This window comes from Thunnus maccoyii, chromosome 16, assembly GCF_910596095.1.
Source record: "Thunnus maccoyii chromosome 16, fThuMac1.1, whole genome shotgun sequence".
Lineage (NCBI taxonomy): Eukaryota > Metazoa > Chordata > Actinopteri > Scombriformes > Scombridae > Thunnus > Thunnus maccoyii.
In genome coordinates this window covers 28,359,260-28,380,033 of record NC_056548.1, presented here as the reverse complement: position 1 = coordinate 28,380,033, position 20,774 = coordinate 28,359,260, and the positions used below count along the sequence as shown (strand labels likewise).

General features: G+C 38.8%; 1 protein-coding gene across 1 annotated transcript in view; it reads left to right on the top strand.

Annotated features, from left to right (window-relative positions):
• Positions 1-20,774, top strand: part of syne3 (spectrin repeat containing, nuclear envelope family member 3) — a 53,437-nt gene that overhangs the window by 9,821 nt on the left and 22,842 nt on the right. Inside the window, exons 7-12 of the mRNA XM_042388216.1 lie at positions 7,229-7,365; positions 12,478-12,652; positions 13,644-13,826; positions 15,970-16,113; positions 16,854-16,988; positions 20,229-20,390. Coding sequence (XP_042244150.1) covers positions 7,229-7,365; positions 12,478-12,652; positions 13,644-13,826; positions 15,970-16,113; positions 16,854-16,988; positions 20,229-20,390 — 936 coding nt within the window. The remainder of the gene's footprint in view (positions 1-7,228; positions 7,366-12,477; positions 12,653-13,643; positions 13,827-15,969; positions 16,114-16,853; positions 16,989-20,228; positions 20,391-20,774) is intronic.

Genomic DNA, 20,774 nt, shown 5'->3' with positions numbered 1-20,774 from the left:
CTCTCTCTCATTTTTTTAAAGTGAGTATCAAAGCTTATTTGTGTGTTGTGAAGATAAAAAGAGAGAGGTCACCCCTGAAGCAAAATCTGGAAAATGTCAAAAGACCTTGTTTCTAACAGTTAAGCTTGACAGTTACAGCAGAGAAGGACAAAACTGTTTAAAACAGAGTTCAACAAAACAAACAGCACTACTCTTAAAGGGAAACTAATTGTGTTGAAGTGCTAAGAGTCACATGCTGTATCGACCTTCTGCTGCCGTCCATTTTTGATTTGTTCCATTTCTCAGTTTTGTCTCCTAACTTCTGTTTGGCTGTAGTATATAATGAAATAGAAAGTCTAGGACAGCACTCCAAAGTGACTTTTTAATTGCCACACGGACGTTTCTGGCAAGACGCCCTTCTTCTGCGTGTTTATTGGCAGTTTCACAATCAAGAGACACAGGTGAGGTTAATTATAGGCAACTGGCACAACAGGTCTGTCGCCGCAGGGGGAACCACAATAACATGATGTTAATAACTACATCATGTTATAATGATAAAACATAAATAGAAGATAAAAAACAAGATAAAACCTAATGATAAGACATAGATGGCTGTCACTTCATAAGAAACAAGGAAATGAAATCTCCACATTCAACCAATTAGCAATTGGGTTATCAAGGGAGTGAGACCAATATGCTTCCCTCTGAAGACGGATTCTGTCCCTGTTACCACTACTCTGTAGCATATCCACTGTCTCAATGTAGGGTGTGTGTGGTTATGACTATTAAAATGCCTAGCCACCCATGATTTATCATGATTATGAATAGAACACTTATGTTTACAGATCCTGGTTGTTAACTCCTGTTTTGTTTTCCCATTATAATATAAATTACATGGACATTTTAACAGGTAAACCATATATTTAGTGTTACATGTGATTCTGCCCCTAACCTTGATGTAAACACCAGACTTCAGATGGGTGAATTGATTACCCTTAATCATAGAATAACAATGTTTACTAATATCACAAGGAACATTTCCAGCAGGGATCTGAGACAGGAAGTGAGTGGGCCTCTTAGGCAAATCTGACTTCACTAGGAGATCATGTTAAGTTGGAAGACCTCTTATAATAATATCTTTGTGGAGTTTGAAATACACCTGCAATTTTAGGGTCACGTTCCTATATGTGCTAATATCTACTCACTACTTGTTTAACTGACCTAGATATAGGACTCTAGGTAGAGACCCTGAGACGAGAGATCTCTGGAAGAAGGTTTGAATGGATCAGATCGCTGAACTTGGCGTAGCTTATTAAAATGATTGTCCAGTAATGCATCCCCATATCCTCTCACTTTGAAACTATCACATGGTAGACTTCTGTTTAATGCTGGTGAATGATGACTAATAAACTGTAGAAAAGTATTTCAGTCAGTTTCCTTTTTATGTACTTCAGTATGTAAAGAGGTTCCCCCTTCCACCAAAACATCCAAGAAAGAAATAAGTTCCAGATCATCACACAATGTGCATTTGATGGAAATCTTAAATCATGAAAGTATAGAATTCTTTTAGGTCTTTAGCATTACCACTCCAGATAAAAAAATAAATCATCTATATACCTCCTATAACATTTAATGAACTTAGAATAGGAATAATGATTGTAAATAAAATCTAACTCAAACTTCCCCATAACTAATTCAGAGCCACTGGTGAGCCCATGGCTGAGCCCCAATGTTGGAGACAGTATTGATCTTGAAACTTAAAATAATTCTTTGTCAATACTTCCTTGGTTGAAGATAAGAAAAACTCAGTAGACAGATGTGATTCGGTTCTTTGATTTAAAAAAAAATAGTTCAAAGCTTCTAGACTGTCTTTGCGTATACTAGGGTACAGGCCAGAGTCCACATGACAGTCTTTCAACTGTCTGTAGTCTGTAATGTCTTTGAGATAGGAAGGCAATGCATATACCAAGTCTTTGATATGACAGTCAACATACTGAGAAAGCAGCTCTGTTAGAGATCCATTTCCAGATACAGTCAGTCGACCTGGAGGATGGAACAAGTCTTTATGGATTTTAGGAAGGTCGTATCGGGTTGTCTTGAACCATGTGTTTATATTCATCCTCACAGATTTGTCCCTCTCATAAGGCCTGTTTCAAGACGATCTTAATTTCATCACCAAACTTTAAAGTAGGGTCTGAGTGTAGAGGAATATACACATCTCTGTCACTTAGTTTTTGAAGTTTTATCCTGGACCACGATGGCCCCACCTTTGTCTGAATGGCGTATGTCTTCATTATGCATCCACTCTGCTAGAGCTTTTCTCTCTTCTCTCTTTTAGCTTTCCTTTGAGCATACAAATCCATAATGTGTCTTTCCACTAGCTGACAAAAGGTCTCCACTGATGGATCATTCACCTGTGTTGTAAATGTACTTTTAGGTTTGAAAACTTTTTTACCAGTGGAGACCGGTTGTGACTAACTCATACTGTGATAAGACACAGAGTTCCTGACAGTATCCTCGTATAGAAAGCCTTTCATCTTATGGCTCTAAAAAACCTCAATAATCCCACTCTTGTAGTAAAGGAATCCACTTTTTTATAGAGGGAACAAATGAGAGACCTGGTGATAACAACATACGTTGATCATTACTTATCTCTTGACTGGACATGTTGATCACATTGGATTCTCCTGGAGAATCTCTTGGCCGTGGCCTTTTCTTCCCCCTCCTCATTTTCCCTCCTCTTCCTCTTGAAGGTGATGTTGGTCTTATTTTTTATGTCTGTAGTATATAAAGTTAAAAGTCTTGATTTGGTTGGAACACACAACCACATATTTGAGGTCATGTGACCTGACACCACCACATCTGCCACAGATATCGGATGAAAAAGATGATATTTGGCACAAAGTGACCTTTGCCTTTAACTAGCTTACAACTAGCTGTACTAGCTTCTTTTGTGTTGCTGCAGCTGTTTCTATAATGAAAATCCTGATTCTAACATATCAGTATGATGATGCAGGTTATTAAATTATTACAATTATTTACATTCTTCACAAATGATCACTGAACCAGAGTAATTTTTACTGTGTTGGTTTGGAATCTCATTCAGCAAAAATAAATGAAAACATCTTTTCACCCAATTATGTAATATAGCAAATATTTGAATGATAATGCCATTTTGAATAATTAACTTGTTAAACAATAGTGAAGTATTGTATCAGCATATTTTGAACAACCACACTCACACTTCTTATCTGACTCCTCACATAATAAAACACAAATACAAACACCATGATGATTATAACAGTAACATGATGAGCTGATTCCAGTAATGTGTAGGAGTAATGACTTAATTAGCACTGCTGTGTACATAGCAGTTAGGGTTATAAAACTGGGCGATCACAAGCAGCAGATATCAATGTACACAACGCCTCCTCACTGGTGTAGACAGGAAAAAATAGGAGTCAGAGTACTTCCTTGTTGCTGAAACAGTTAAGGTACATTAAAGGTCCGTTGAAGTTCTCAAACTTTTTAACAAAGATTATAATTTGTACCACCAAACCACTACTATAGCCACAACCCACTGACAGGACATGATGTGTCAGAAGTTACGGTACACATCATGTTACAGTGATAGATGCACATTTCTCTTTATCCATTTACTCTACCATTTTCCATTTTATATGCCCATTTTCTCCATTGTTTCACTTGATACCCTCTCTCCTTCCCATACCACATAAAGAACATCCTCCCATAAGTCTCAGGGGTAATAAAATCTGTGAGCCCGTAAAATGATGACTCTTGACTGGATTTTTGATCTCCTTCACCGTATATTTAACAACCTCTCTCACATGCCTGACACACAGGAAAACAGAATCCTGTCAGTGAAGCTGCTTTATCGCTTCAGTGGATTAACTGAATGCCTCAGATAGGTGTGGTAGAGTCCCAGTCAGATTACTATTTCTATCCGGGTGCCTCACACTATGACATACCAGGTGCATCTATGACTCCGTGTGGCATGCCAGCACTGGCTGTAGACTGCTAAACAAGCCCTTCTCATCGCATAGCAGAAATATGGGAATTAATGTGACAAGCTTTCCCTCTTTTTAGAATGTTTGCTTTCATATGTTTTTATATACACATTTGCAGCATGTGACAGATAAGAATCAGAACCAGCAGGAGACAGTTCACAGAGAATCTTTACAGCGTACCTGTCGACCTGCGGAGCCGCTTCTGTTGGCTGTGAATGGAATGCTAAATGATCCGGTGGACTCATCTGTCCGTCATCTGCTGCAATCTAGACAGGCTGTCACCTCACTGTGACACAGTCTCTTTTCACTTTCAGTTGAAGACGTGAAATGGATATCTACATTCCAAATATGCCATTGTAGCTGAAATATTTCACTATGCAGAATTGGCACTGAGAGGTAATGGAAAGAAATGCCAAATTATAGAACATGAAAGAACATCCAGTGTGTGTTCTGTGATGGAAAAGGTGGATTTAATAATTGATGAGAGTACATACAGGAAAGAAGCCATCCAAAGCTTTTTTGGTCCCAGCAAATAGGTGAGAAGGAATGTCATGTCTGTGCCAAATGCCAAATACATTCTTTAAAGCTGCACTAATCAATATCTTTATATTTACAATGAATCAAATGACTGTCTAATGTAAAAACTGTTGCCCGTAGTGATGAACCTGCAGAGAATAATTATCAACTCTGCAGCTCTATGCAACTTTTCATACAGTATAACATAATTATACATTTTTGGTTAACATCATACAGGATGGCCAACACGCTCCAATCTCTCTCAAATCTCATCTCTAGTAAGAGACCCTGCCTCACCACAACTGACTCAAATCAATGCAACTCTGAGCTCAGCACACCAGGTTAGCTAAGGCTGTTTCTCAGGTGGAGCACGGTCGGATGGGATGAAAAACATTTCAAATATGAAATAGCCTTTCTTCTATTAATCATTTCCTGTCCTGAGCCACCCAATAATATACTGTTCCTGATGCATTCTTGGTTTTCATAGCACCCTCAATCTAACTAATCTAGGCTAGTGCAGGTGGCTGTTTCCTGACTTAATCCAAGAGGTTAGCTGGTGTAGAAATGCAGGAAATTTGTTTTAAATTACAATTTTTTTTTTTCCAGAGCTCTGTGACTGCATGTCATGAGCACAGCTGGAGATCAGAGCTGTGCAGCGAGGAGTCAGAGAAAAGTATTTTCACACGGCTTGCTTGGGCACGTGAAACGTTTCATGTTAATAAACTGTGAATAAACAAGAGAATAAGGAGCTGCTCAGCTGAGTGTGTGAGCGCGCAGTAGCTGTCCAGGAGTAAAAAAGAGCAGGGTGTTGAAGTGGTGACCGTCCTCTGCTGCTGGAGTTAAACATTTCTCTGAATCTGGAAATAAATAGGATTAATGTGAGTGGTTCTTCTTGCTCAGGATAGAATGAAATTGCATAGAGCCTAACTGGGAATGGCTAAATTATGCATGTAATAGTTAAATAATGAAAAAACTACTGAAAATATTGATTGTGAGTGTTCATCAAACCCTCAAGTCCTGCATGAGTTGTTTCACCAAAAAAAACGTTTGTGTCTGATTTATTTGTACTCTATAATAATGAAACCATAAGCATGAGCACAGCCAGCCATCAGAGCTGCACAGTCAGGCAGAGAAAAGTTTTTTTCAAATGCTCTAAGAAATGAAAAGTAGAAAGAGATAACACAACTTTTTTTTATTTAAGAATGGACAGACTCTTAGGCTACTTGTCATGGACAGTTCAGAAGCAGTATGTCTCATATGAGTACAGATCCTTTGAGTAAATATATTCACTCAAATGATCTGAACTGAAGCCACAGAAAATAAATGATCTAGGAGCCCAATATGATCAATCCACTTTATTTTAGGATGCACATTTTTATCAAAAGTTCTGTTATGTATTTTATTTTTAAATGCAGCCCTCATTATACTTGAAATAAGAAAATATTCACTATTACAGAACTTAACATTTGTGTATAATAGAATGTTGATTATAAGCTTAAGGAATTAGGAAGACATTTAGGTATGTAAATAATGATGAAAATAACAAGGTTGAGACTTAGATACAGTATCTAGCTGTAACAACAGACAGATTTGTAAATGAAGTTTGGTTTGGTGTGTCTTAGATTTGCTCAGCTCTGCTTTTCAAGAGACTTATTCACAGATGTGTCATAGCAGAGTAATCACAGCTGCAGCTGATAAAAGTAATTATGGCTACATTTCAATAGGTGTGCCAATTAGCAGCCACCCACAATAATACTAATAATACCACTGTTAATGCTTTCACCTTGATACATCTAAAGCAAATTTACTCATTCTTTATTTTCTGCAGCTGTGTCATTTCATCTGCTGTGACATTAGTAATGGCTGCAGTCTTGTGCCAGGTCCAAGGCTGGCACGCCTTTAAATGGGACAAAGCCATCATTAATATTAGTTGTACCTGTGCTGTTTCTTGTATGACTAGTCCAAATGGCTACAACAGTGATGGCAGGAGCTGTTTAGAGCTGAAACAAAAGTGTAAAAATAGGAGCTAGTGGAAGCACAGCTCCAGATAGCTCACTGAACACACGGAGAAAGCCTCAGAAGGACACTTTCAAAAGTTTTTCAAATTTGACAATGTTAAAATGTTTCAAAGTCGCATTGATCATCAAGAGAGTGTGTGCTGTGACATCAGTTATAGTGTGGAACTGAGACACAGCGGGGGTGTGAAAAGCATCCACTGGAAGTGGACTGATGTTGTCCTGTCAGTAAGCACAGCACTGTTATTTCAACTTGGAGCACTGAGGCGTTATTGGTTACCCCCACTGCTAGCCAGATAAATGAACAATTTTATTGTTACATATTTCAAGCAGAAACAAACAAACAAGTTTTATCCTTGACCTTGATGTATTGGTCTGTAGCTCTTTTGTATTTAGCTGAATGACTGTATTAATGTTAATATTGGAAGCCATGCTGGCTCATTCTGCAGTCATTTTGCCTCTGGTTTATTGACATTTGTGTAGTGCATTTATCCTACTGTGAGAGGAAATATCATCACATATATGACTCAGAATTACAACTTGGAGACTGAAGTTTAAGGAGTGATATGAGATTAAATATGAGATTAAAGTGTGATTAGACCTGCACCTCAGGTTGCTTTTTCAAAAGAACCACACCCTTTGATTTGCTGCCTGTTGTGACTTGACCTCATGTGAACTTGTGTCTTGCAGGGTGTGAGGAATACTCTGGCAGGGGAGGAGTCCCAAGTGGAGCACCTCAAAGCTCAACTCAAGGAGCTCTTCAGATTCTCGGAGGATTCGCGCCACTTGTCCGATGATGTCCTCGCTGTTGTTAAAGAACATCAGAGGTATGTGTGACAGGAAGTTTACAGCTGTTTTGAAACCCTGATAATCACATTAACCCCCCCCCCCTCCCCTCCCCTCCTGTTGCCTGACAAGGCGTGATCTGATCCCACAGTGAACACGCCTATTCAAGTGCCATTCCTTCAGTTGCAGGGTGTCACCATGAGATGCTCTTTGTTCACAAAGACACATTGACATTTCAAACAATGTTTGACAGGTCACAGTACACACAGTCATATTTCTCTGTTTAGGCCACAGTTTGTTTGTTTGTTTCCCAGACTTACAAAAGTTGCTGGAACTAATGTTTGCAGCACATCTAGTTTTCAATACTTATCACTCACATATTTTTAATGGCGTAAATCCATATTTTACCCTCAATTTCCACCTTAATGACTTTGAAAAAAGAAAAGCATTCCTCCACTCGGTCTGATAGTATCTCATATATTGTGTATTGTCTTGTTCCAGCTCCTCATTGATGTTGAGTTATGTGATGTTAACACTGGGTGAAATATTCAATACTTTTTTACAGCTGCTCTGTTCCATCAAATGGTAATATTCTTGATGTCTTTTGCATCATTAAGACACATTTCTCCAGATTTCAGCCTGGAACTGGCAGGTCTGAGGGTGCCGAGGGATTACAAATTAAGATTAAGTATGAATAAAATCATACTTTATGTCGCCTGATATGAATGTGATTACACATGTGTGACTATCTAAGATTAGACCAACATTTCTTGCATTTGTAATGCTCCTAGTGGTTGATTTGAATGAAATTTCAGGAAGTTTTCTGCAAGTTTTGTGATAATTGGCCAAACAGTTGTTGACTTTGGTCTATTTATGTGCTGAACCACGCCCTTTTGAAGCTCATTGGTCAATATCTATTAATAAGATATCAATTAGCTTTATGCAACTTTTGAGAAGCTTGGTCCAACTAGAAAAGTCTAGAGTCTGTTACCTCATCAATGACATTCAGGATATTATCATGGCAGTAGGAGAAATAAATGCCTTGCTTTCATTTTTTGCGCAGTTTGAAAAATAACTTGATGTTGCTTCTGGTGGATAGATAAAGGATAGCAGCTGGTTTCCTCACATGGTGCTCAGGAGCATTAAGAAGCCGGCGCCATATTCACTACATCATCAGTTGGGGATCACAATAGCAACCAAGTAAGCAAGGGCAAGGACCATAGGCTGGACTCTATTTATGTAACAGGCCCTGGATGTGAGGCCTGTAGCCAGATTATATTTTGTCCTTTAAAGAACAGGAAATAATGAGACAGGCAACAGGAACCACAGCTGACTGCTGACCACACCAAGCCGTCTCTCCAGGGAGGTGATGACCCCTTGTGACATGAATCCAACTCCAAAATAAGATTTTACACAGCATCACCATAAATAAGGCTCATTTATAGATGTACACTTGGCAACTATACATAATACACAAAAACACTGAGGCAATGAGTGGTCACATTTAGAATGACTGTATCTGGTTGCTCAGTGTAGTTACAGTATGACTACACTGAGTGAAGTATTTGAGTGTTTTTATATCGGCACCAAATTTAGAGGTGCATCACTTAATAAACATTTCCACCAAGCTGTTAATAATAAAGGTTAATATTCAGTCGACATGTGTCATCAGAATCAGGTCATGATTAATGTGCTTCTAAACTAAACTACTCAAAATAATAAAACAAATATTCTGTTCCCTGCAGCAGGTCGGCCTGCTGAGATTATAGTGCTACTGTCAGAGATGTGTGGGGGTTTAATGGAGTGCTCCTGTTTTGGATTTTGAAAACTCCCGACATGAATGAGCTGCTGTGAACTATGCAGGGAGGTTATGATTGTGAGATTTTGGTTAAAAAGCCTAAAATAAAGTCAAGTGATAACAAATGAGAAAACTACATGTTTTGCTCTGAGGTACAACAAACCATGAAGTTGCTGAAACAGTTGTTGATTTCAGAGTAACTCCTTTAAAAGAACAACAAAATATTCATAATTGAATATAATTCTCATAATTGTATGCTTGCCTGTAGATACATTTAACATGTTTGCATGTTAATCTGACCTGCTGTGCATTGACTAGCCTTTTCTCTGCTATCAAAATAGTATTTCACACTTCAAAATAAGAAATGTTCAAATCTAATGGGCAGATTACCCTGAAAGGTTCTGAGCACATTCCTGCTCCCCAGAGAATGAACCCTTTTACATTTTCTTTTGGCAATTCAGCAGCAAGACTAAAGGACATACACAGGCGACGCCATGGAGCGTTGCCTCAACTGACGCCCTTAACACACATCAGGGGTGTTCCTGGGTAGAAGTACTGAGGATTAATATCTACAATCAGAAAAATTAGAAATGAAGTAATGAAAATGTCAATATTAAAACACTTAACACTAAGATGTCTCCCCACTGATAAAACACAGCCTATAATATTGTAAAAAAATCTAAAATAAATAACAGAGCTGCTTACTAAATTAAAACTGATTATTTTGGCCAGTTTGTATTGATGTGAGAGGAAAAGAACTTCATCAGTGTTAAATCTCCAAAGCTTCATATAAAATCGTCCACAATGAGAACAATCTCCTGATCTTCATCAGATGGCTGGAAGACTGGCAGCTGTTTAAGCTTCTGCCTGAACTCTTTCACTGTAGGAACATCATTAAAACACTGTGACGATCTGTGGGCTGAGAGCCTTTATACTCCAAAACTTCTTCCATGTTAAATCCAAAAGTAGGTGAGTGAAATTGCTAAAACTTCAGGCCACAGGGAACACGGTTTCCTAATCTTCAGAGACTGTTAAAACTTCTGCCTAAAGAAGAACCATCCGCAACACAGAACAACCATCCACAAAACAGCTGCGGGCTGCAGGTGTTTGTGCACCTGTCCGGGGAATGAGTGTGTGGAGGATGGGGGCAGCTGTAATAGGCTACAGTAGCCGAGACACTGCTTCCTGACAGAGAGAGAGGCAGGCAGACATACAGTGGACAGACTAATTAAGACTTCTACAGGCTACTTTGTTTTAGTTTAAGTTTCAGTCAGACTTTGGATGGAATTATTTTTTTAAATACAAGGACACATCATCCCGTGTGATGATCTCTCTCTTTTTTTGTTTACATGACAGTTAAGTAATCATCTTTCTGGAGAAAGCAGACTGTAACCCAGTTACTTAACTGAATGTCTGGACCATATTCCATTGGATCCAATATTTGTAGAGATATTTCATTCTGGTCCAAAATGATGGACTGTCTATAACATTGCTAACTGTAAAACCCCACCACTAGCCCAGCTAAAAACTACATTATTAGTCCTACTACTGTAACAGAGCTTTCACACCACAAAGCATTTCTGACCTAGACAACACACATCCAGTTGGAATCTGGCCTTGAAGTTATGGCTGCTTTCAGAATGGATGGAAAAATGTATTTTGTGCATCTCAGAATTCCTGTATTTCTGTTATGATGAACATACCGTGACTTGAGTAAAAAATCTCAAGCATGGCAACAGATTCAGATTCAAAAATGTATTTACATTTTTTACATTCTGTAGCAGTCTGTCCTAACCACCTCTTATTTCTGCACACTCCCTCATTGAAACCATTTTGCACGTTTGGTGTGAAGAAGAGCTGAATCGTCTGCATGTTGGTAGTTTTACTCCAGCTTTTCAGCATCTAGGGAGGCTTTAGAATAGTAGCCTTTTTTAAAAATAAACAGATGAAACGACACAGCTGACAGAATTCCACATCACATCATGAGGGTCAAGGAGGCCAGAAACAAAGAGCATTGCATCATATTCACATGCACAGTAGTACTCCCAACACAATTAAACCCAAAACACACAGAGAGACAGATTAACAGACAAAAGCAGCCCAACAAACCCACAGCAATCTGTGTGCTGGATTATCCGTTTCCATCTGGAAACACTGTGCCCTGATAGATAGATAGATAGATAGATAGATAGATAGATAGATAGATAGATAGATAGATAGATAGATAGATAGATAATGAGCATCTTATTCAAAAAAAACTCTGAACCTGGATGTGAGCTGCCAGAATCCTAAATCCAACTAGCTAAAAACTCTAGCTAGATAGACTTCATTGTCCCCAAAGGGTAAACTTGTTCCTACACTGTTCATTATGCATGGCCCACAACATAGAGACATTCATTCTCTGCTTGCAGTTGCATGAGCCTCACAATGACAAAGCTTGTGCTTCAGAGAGACAGTAACTGATGGCTGCTTATGGTGTATGTATGGACTTGGACTTTTTTTAATGGAAGAATGTGTGCTTGTACATTTCTTGATATATACACATCTTTTAGAAGTTTTCAAATGATTATTTTTCTGAACAGTTTGATTTGATTTATTGAGGAAATTGCTTTAAGATCCCCTCCAGACACGCTTTACATTTTCAAAACAGTCTGCTTTGAATGATAATTTGTCTGATATGGTTTTTCAACAACAACAAAAAAAGTAGGGAATCACAGATGAACTCACGATATGATACTATCACAATATTCTTCTCACAATAACAATATGTCAGGACAAAGGCGATTCTGCGATACACAATATATCACAAAGAAATAATCTGATATATCATGATATCTATAACTGAAGAAAAACATGTTTCAAAGAGCAGGAAATAGTCAGATAATGTACAATGTTTATTAACAGTACATTAGTTTCACAGAAAAGAAATGACACCAAGTATAAATATCACAACACTGATAACTGTAGCTGTATTTTATATAAATATCACAACACAACCTCAGTTTGTGGCTCTCACAGAGCTGCTGGTAGAGTCGCCGTCATGCTAATAACCCAAACATTTATTCCTTTTCTGTGGCAGTAAACACAACACACGACTCGCCAATAACTAACTATGCTGGGCTATATTCAGAGCTTTACAAGATATTTGAGGCTGAGGAGTGATGATGGAAGGCAGACGTTTACATGATAAACACACACACACACACACCATCATTTTTACATACATCACCAGTCAAAATGTTGGACATGCCTTCCCATCACCTTGAATGAGAAAGACAGTACTGTAAATATGATATATATTATTATATTTATATTTTTTGATAATCTCCTTTATAAAGTTGTCTTTTTGTTACAGTGTGAAATGCAGAGCAACCAGGCTGTGTTCAGAGTCAGAGTCTGGGCTGAGAAACATCCTCCAGGACCCTCTGCTGGTCTACGCCCAGTGGAGCCATATGGTCTCTCAGGTTCTGGAGGCTTCTGCTGAAGTCACTGACTTCTCCCACATCGCCATGTTAGTCCAGAACATTGAGGTAAAACACATTTCCTTAAGAAAATGCTCTATTTGATAGTTTTCCTCATTTCATGTGGAAAAGTCTGCTTGAAGTTGAACTTTAGAGAATGTTCAGAAACGTGTGTTTAAGCTTTGGTCCTGACTATAAATCAAACATCTTTCTCCTGTGCTCCAACACTTTCTAAATTACACAGAATACACAATGCCAGTAATTAGTCATTTGTGATTTTCTGTGAGATGCATATTTCATGGAACTGTGAGAGTTATCTACCAGACAGAGCAGACTAATGAATTTCATACATAGTCTGAAAACGTTCCTGTCACAAACTATACAAGTGTCACTGTCACAAATATACTAGAATATATTTTCTCCTCTTGCTAAATTGTGGTTTTCTGCCTAATTTGAGTTGTTTTGTTACATCAGAGACACGACAGGAAGAGCACAGTTCTAACCTGATTAGTAGGCATCTTTGTTACATGTCTGCTTCCTCCCAAAGCTCCTGCTACTGTTACATTATCACATTAATAATGTCACTCAGTACATTGTCTTTCTGGATCTGGAAACATGTCTCCACAGCTCACCAAGGAAAAGGAAAAAGCAGAGAAAGCATGCTGGAAAACTACCTGCCATCCCCCTGCTGCCCACATATTTACATCCTGCTTTAAAAAATCATCAAAAAGATTTAGAACTCTCCAATTTCATGTCGACAGTAAAGAGAAATTTCAAAGTCAATGTGAGAGTTGCGTGTGGCGCTACTACTATATTATAGTCCTAAAAATTCTGTATGAAGTTCTGTATGAAATTCTGTACGGGGAGAGTTTCTGGTGTTGGACTTTAAATTATGTGAAAGTAACTGTGGATTTGATCATAAAATTACATTTGCACTTCTATAATATTAGTGAGTGCCCCTTTACTTTTATGAGTAGTGGAGACTATTTAGTGAATAGGAGTTATCTCAAGAAGTTTGACAGCAGATTTGAGGTGTTCTTTGTGTCTGTCCTGTGTTTAGCGTCTGCTGAAGGACAGTATCCAGCTGCAGGAGCGTTTCAGTCAGCTGCAGGTGAAGGGGGACCTGCTGGACTCTGTGTTTGGTCCGGAGAGGTCTGACGGTCTGCAGGGTGAGCTGAGTGCTGCCATGAGGAACAGAGACCTGCTGCATGCTCAGCTGCTGCAGAGGAAGAGCAGACTCCAGGTGAGAGGGAGAACAGCACCAAGACACCTTCACTTCATTTTAAATATTCATTTGAACTATTGAAACAATAGTTCAAACAATGATGACAATATGCCATTAGAAAGAAGGAGATTTGGTTTAGATACTTTCTCAGAGATTCTTGCTACATTGGATACCTATTTGAGTAGAAATCAACTTTTAAAATTGTAGAAATATAAAAATACATTTATTCTTCCTTTAATATAATATATAATAACTAAACATAAAGGTATATACATGTGTAGCACTTTTCAAAAAGTAGATATAAAAGCAGTAAAACTGATACATAAGATTAAGAATATAAATCAAGTAAGATAAAAACAAAAATATGAATGATTAAAGAAAAAATAGACACAGAATAAAAACAAAAGGAAAGTGAAATGTAGAGATGTAAACAAACTCCTCTGTGGTCTGTGGTTTTATTCTCTGCCTGGGAACTGCTGCCTCTACGCTGTGTGACAACGATCTTGCAAGTTGATTGCATGCCAAACTGTGCAAGATGAGACTAATTAAATGTTATGCAACTATGTGATTAGAGGAAAAAAAGGCAAGCAGGCATGTTATAAACTCACACTGTCCATCTGCACCAGTGTCATATTGTGAAAATGCAGCAAAATGAAAAACAAGCTTTAGTTATAGAGCTGACATTTCCTAACTTTACTACTAAATGTCTTTTTTTTTCTTTTTTTTGTCAACTCTGCCATATTTACATTGGTTGGTTTGTAGTGGTGATTCTACGGTGGCCAACAAGGGCAAATAAGCTGCAACTTAAAACACATGCATATAGACAAAACACAAGCTTCATCAATTTGACGACACATGAGCAGCATTTAGAAAACGCACTGCAAATACCACAACACGACACATTACAGAAGTGTTTCTAGAGGACACTTAAGAGTGATGAACACATCAATAACTCATAAGCAAAATGTTGTTAAAACACAAATGACGCCTCTTTCCTACCGTAGTAAGGTGGGCAATGAGCCTCAACCTTATTTTCACCAAAACGAGCCGTCCTTCCGAGCTGGACTAATAACACTGGTCTCTATGTACAGCTGGCTGTGAAATGAGGGACCGTCTAAAAAGTGCAACACTGAAAAGAGATACTTCAAACAATATTCAGTGAGCCCTAACCCTTGATGTTTGAAGTATCTCTTTTCAGTGTTGCACTTTTTTTTCTAACAGCCAGCTGTACATAGAGACCGTTTGTGTTTTAATAACATTTTATTTTAACTTATGAGTTATTGACGTGTTTATCACTCGTAAATGTCCTCTGGAAACACTTCCGTTGTTGTTTCTGTAATGTGTTGTGTTGTGGTATTTGCAACACGTTTTCTAAATGCTGCATATGTGTTGTCAAAGTGATGAAGATGTTTTCCTAATTTGCCTGTATTTTGTCTGTTTTCATGTGTTTTCTTAAGTTGCATCGTGTTTGTCCTTGTCGTACCGTATGATTCTTAGCAGCAGTTGTATTGTGAGAATTTGATCTCAAATTCCAGAATCTGTCCTACTTTGACAACTTCTACAACATGTTGCATGTCACTGACCAATGGGAACAAAGAATGCACTTTGTTCTCACCTGCAAACATGGACAAGAATAAGAGGAATGATGTTTGTGCTATCAGGTTAAACAGTGAAGTCGCTTCCTGACACATTGCTGATCACCTGTGTACATCATCATGTCGTGTCATGCTTCTTGGCCAAGGCACAGCAAGAGTTCATAACTCAAATGATGACCTAATCTGACACAGTGACCATCTCAAAAGACAAATATCACAAAATACTGTGAAATCTCATCCTGGAAGTAGAAACAGAGAAGAAAGAAATGGAATAGATATTAAAGTGTTTGTCCGTGAGACTTCATCAGATGTATTCCATTTGTCATGGTCAACTCCACTGGATGGAGGTGGAAAAACAGACACAGCTCATAATATAAGTCCCTGGAGATCAAATGTATCATATTAAATACAATTCATATCAAAATAGGTTTAAAATAGATGTGATGAAGCACTGTAGTTCAGAAGGCCAGTGGACTGTGTGCTCCTTGTGCAGATGTCATTTCTTTGCCGAAGAAGTAGAAACGCTTCATTGCAACACACTTAATGACATTCTTCCCCACTCTCAGGGCTTAATCTCAAGAACCAAGGACTTCAGTGATGCCTACAAGTTGATTCACGCCAAGCTGGCTGGTCTCCGAGACCGACTGGTGACAGCTGATGGTCGACAGCCAGACATTCTGGCCAAGAAAAGCCAGTTGGACCAATTCAGGGTGAGTTTAATCCCAGACCAGACCAGGGCCAAACCAGAGCCACCAAAATGTCTGCTGGAACACCAGATGCTCTGTATAAATTATCTTATCACAGCCTTCAGCAGATTAAGCCGTCAAATTCAGATGATTCCAAGTGAAAGTAACTATAGTCCAAAGATCAGAAATGACTGAAATGTATTGAAGCTGTAATGTTTGAGGAAAGATGCTAGTCCTCCATCCATCACCAACAACATGAATAATGTGTGTTTTGTCATTTCTAGTACTACATATCAAGTCAACTTTACACTACAGTCATTTCTCAAAGCGTGCAGTAGTGTTTTAATGTTCTCCTACCTTCAGGCAGACTTTGGTTTCAGTTCAGTTCAGAGATTGCAGAGAAACTGGAAACTGGAGTTAGTTCATCATCACTGAACACTGTGTCTGCTGTTATTGCTGTTAGAATGATTGATTTGTTCATTATGAAAGATTGTGATGTATTAGCATGTTGGATATGGCAGCATCTCATATCTGAGATTTAAGAGGATATTATTTTATATGAGGTTGTTTGAAATATTATACACATCAAATATTACTCAACACACAAGGTTCACATTTACATTTTGAGTAATATATAATATAATAAATGTATGTTCATTTCAGTTCATGAAATTGCTTTCCTGAACTGAAAGTGGACAAGAAAAGCACAGTTGTGTGTTTCCCATGACACGCTATCTCTCACTACGTGTCCTGTGTGTCCTCAGGTGATCCACAAGGACCTGGAGGACTGTGAAGCCCACATCATAGCTCTGGAGACTCTGGTCTCCTCCAGTCAGAGCAACAGGACTCAGTATGAGAAGCTGTACACTGACTGGAAACATCTTCACAAGGCAGTCAGGGTAAGACAGGAGAGTAGTTTAAAATGGATGAGCTTCACTATCATTCCTCTCTGACTACAACTCATCCTTAACATCTGAGGAAGCCTCCACCCGGAGTTAAAGCTGCACTTATCAATCAATCTTTTTATATTAACAATGGATCAAATGACATGTATATGTAATATGAAAGGAGTCTCTTGCTGTGAAGACACTACAGATAAGTTATCAGTAACCAGTTCCCCTCAGCTCTACTGAGTTTACCAGCTTTCATTTTACAGTCCATAACTCTACTGTTTTGCTTCAGTCTCTCCACTCTCATCAGCTTCATTTCCAGCAGCAGCAGGAAACTATAAGCTAACTGTAAGCTATCAACTTAAGATCGGTTATTTTATTGTTACTTTTATCGAACTAGGGAATGAGTTTAGGCATAAAATATGATTTTGGTGTAATTTTGCTTGTGCAGCCTCTCCTCACCGTCTCTCTCTCCTCTGCTGTCTGTGCGGTGTTTGACTGAGCTCGTCCAACACACACCCACACACTCACACACACACAGCAGACAGCAGAGCAGAGAGATCATGCTGAAGAGAGAGAAAAATTACATTTTGCTCGAGTTAATGATAACTATGCTCATTACCGTAAGTGCAATAAAACCTTCACAGGTTAAAAGCCAGTAAGAGTAATTGATCAGAACATCTGCTCAACAAGCATACATTTGCAGAAAATTGATATTTTTAATCACTTTGTCTGTAGTCTCCCATCCACTGCTGGTATCATTTAGCCATAGCGTGGTTGTCAATTACAGATTGTAATGAACAAGTACACAAATGAAAACGAGAGCTGTCTGTATGTAGCTTTATTTAGCCCAATTAGCCACATATCTTGTATCTTGTAGATTGTACGGTTGAGCAAAAGCCCCGACACACCAAACCAGACCCTCCTCCCTCTACCAGCCTTAGCTGCTGCACACCAGCAGCAGAGTGAGGAGGACAGAGGACAGGATGAATGAGTGATAATGACTAATTTCAATGTTCTTCATTCTTTTGAAACTTCACTTAGTGTTTTGATTTCTGGAATATTTTTCTCTCTCAACCCAACCGGTCAAGGCAGATGGCGCCCACCTAGAGTCGTGTTCTGCTGGAGGTTTCTTCCTGTTAAAGGGGAGTTAAGTGCTTGTTCATGGAGGAATGTTGGGTCTCTATGAATTTAAGAGTACGGTCATACTGCTGTACGTGAAAAGTGCCCTGAGATAACTTCTGTTGTAATTTGGCACTATAGAAAATTTTTTTTTTTTAAATTTAATTTATTGAGATTTTAGTTGATGGTAACATGCACTGATTTTAACATTTTATTTTGCCAGATATTCTAAATGTAGCTTAAAACTTGTGCAACAATGGAATGGAGACAACTAATGAAGAAACCGTGTTGTTATTGATTTATGTTATCAGTTTATTGTCATATCAAAAAGATACAGGCAACATAGTGCACTGATTCAAAAACTCACAGCAGGCATGACTGTGTGACAGAGCTACAGTATGAGGACTTCATGTGCTTCATGAATGCATCACTTTAGTGTAGCTCAGTTGGCAAACATAGGTTCAGATCTAACATGCTTTTATGCATGCTGGCCTCCCACAAAAGAAAGGCTTTCCTCAAACCACTCTCCAAACTAAATAGAATTTGGTCTGTTCTCACACTGCTGTCAAATGTGGCACTGTGAGCAAACACTGCTTTTAAAAGGAAATGTTTTTCAGGCACAGCTCAGAGTAAAGGTAGATTAAAAGCCTTCATTTAGTCGGGCATATTAATGGTTTAAAATGCCGGCTGGTTTTGACCTCACAGGGTCTTCATCAGGACGGAGATAATAAAAACACCAATAGACTTGTTGTGACTCTACATCTATTCATTCTATTCATTTATAAATGAATGAATGGCAGTGATTCACACTGGGAACACACAGGACTCACAGCAAGCAGTAAACATTGAAACTAAACTAAACTTAGAGCAATATTTATCACGAAATTGAAAGTATACACTCTGGAAGTGTTCACATGACATCGCTAAGCAGCTTGCAGAATTCGGAGGGTGTTAAGAGAAACCTGTGAGAAAACGTGAACAAGCAGTCTGTGCACAATGTGGTGAACGAAGCCAAATGCAGCACTTTTCTGTCACAAACCTGTGAGAACACACCATATCTGATTTTCATCTGGAGCAAACCGCCAGCATAATTCTTGAATAAGCTGTTTAGGCTCTATGCAGAGCACAAACTACTCATCACTTGACACTAATCAGTCTGAAAATGATACTCGTCAAACATGGCAGAGTACTGTCATCTGTTGCTCTTTATTTCTCTCTGTGAGACAGAGAGGGAGAATTTGCTGTGAGTGTGTGTGACTGGAGTGTGTATGTGAGTGTGCATGCAGGGTAGTGTTAGCAGACATCAGAGTGTGTCTAAGAGTTTGGGAACATCCCCCTCCTCAGGGGGATTCTTAAAGGGAAATGCAGTATTTGTCAACCTAGTTCTTATTCTCATATTTATATACAGCTTTCCAACAATGTGCAGTTTACCAAAAATGACACTTCTTACATTCTCACATCTTTCAGTCTGTCACACAGTAAACACAGAGTGGTTCTCTGTAAATCCCCGTAGTGATTTCTCCATCAAGATCAAACTGAAATTTGAATTCTCTTCACATATTCGTGTAAGGAAATAAAATATAGTGATGCTGCAGCTATTGTGCATATTTTTCTGTATTTCATCTTATGATAAACTGTTTTTTTGGAACTGTTTGTCTCTTTACAACATTCAACATTTTGCAGGACCTGTCATGCTGCAGAGTTTGTATTCCACTCAGACAGTGGAAGCTAGTGCAAACATTAGCACTGACTCCCACCAGAGTCAGTTCATCCTACATTATAAAAAAATCGGGGGTTCGTCTTTGTGTCGTGGTTCTAGATGTGGTGATGGCAAATGACCAGACTGTCAAAACTCAGTCGTCAGCACTCTGTGATGTAATGTTCAGAGTCACAGAGTAATAATGTACTGACTGCTCTGGTCACAGATGGGTTGAGCGACAGGTAACATCCTCCTCCAGTGTTCTCAAAAGTGCACACAAGTCACTGGTAGTGCAGCATTTGTTACAGTATTGGAACGTGAAGTTACCGTTTGCATAATGACAGCTGTTGCAAATATTGCCAATTCACGGCATGATTGTTTCTCCCTACCATTGACGGTCCAGCTGATAATGTTCTTTTTTTTTGCAGGTGAAGATGCAAGAGAGTGAGGACGGCATCGCAGAGCACGAAAGCTTCCACGACAGCCTGCTGAATGTAGAGAAGTGGCTAATGATCATGAAGCAGAAGCTCGAGTCCTTCCACAGCCCCTCAGGAGGGTGGAGCATAGAGGGTCGCAGGCATGAAGCTGAGGTCTGTGTGTGTGTGTGTGTTCTTGTGTATCTGTGTTGATGATCAGCTGGTTTTGGGGAACATTATAGTCAATCCTTATGTATTTATGGAGTTTACATTACGTCCTCCAACCAGCGTTCATGAGATGGTGATATATTCACCTGAGGAAATCACTTCTACAACAAAGGGGTTTCATTACTCATCAACTCCAGGACCCAAAACCTAAACTTATGGATACTGGCTGCCATCCTTCCTATCAGCACTCAGCCAATCGTATGAGTGCTGATCATGGTGTAGATTCACTAACCATGTAGCCTTTAATTCAAAACTCACTCAAGACTAAGAAATCAATCCACTGACTAAGTTCAAAGAATCAAGTTAACTGCATGAGAATTAATGGAGCCC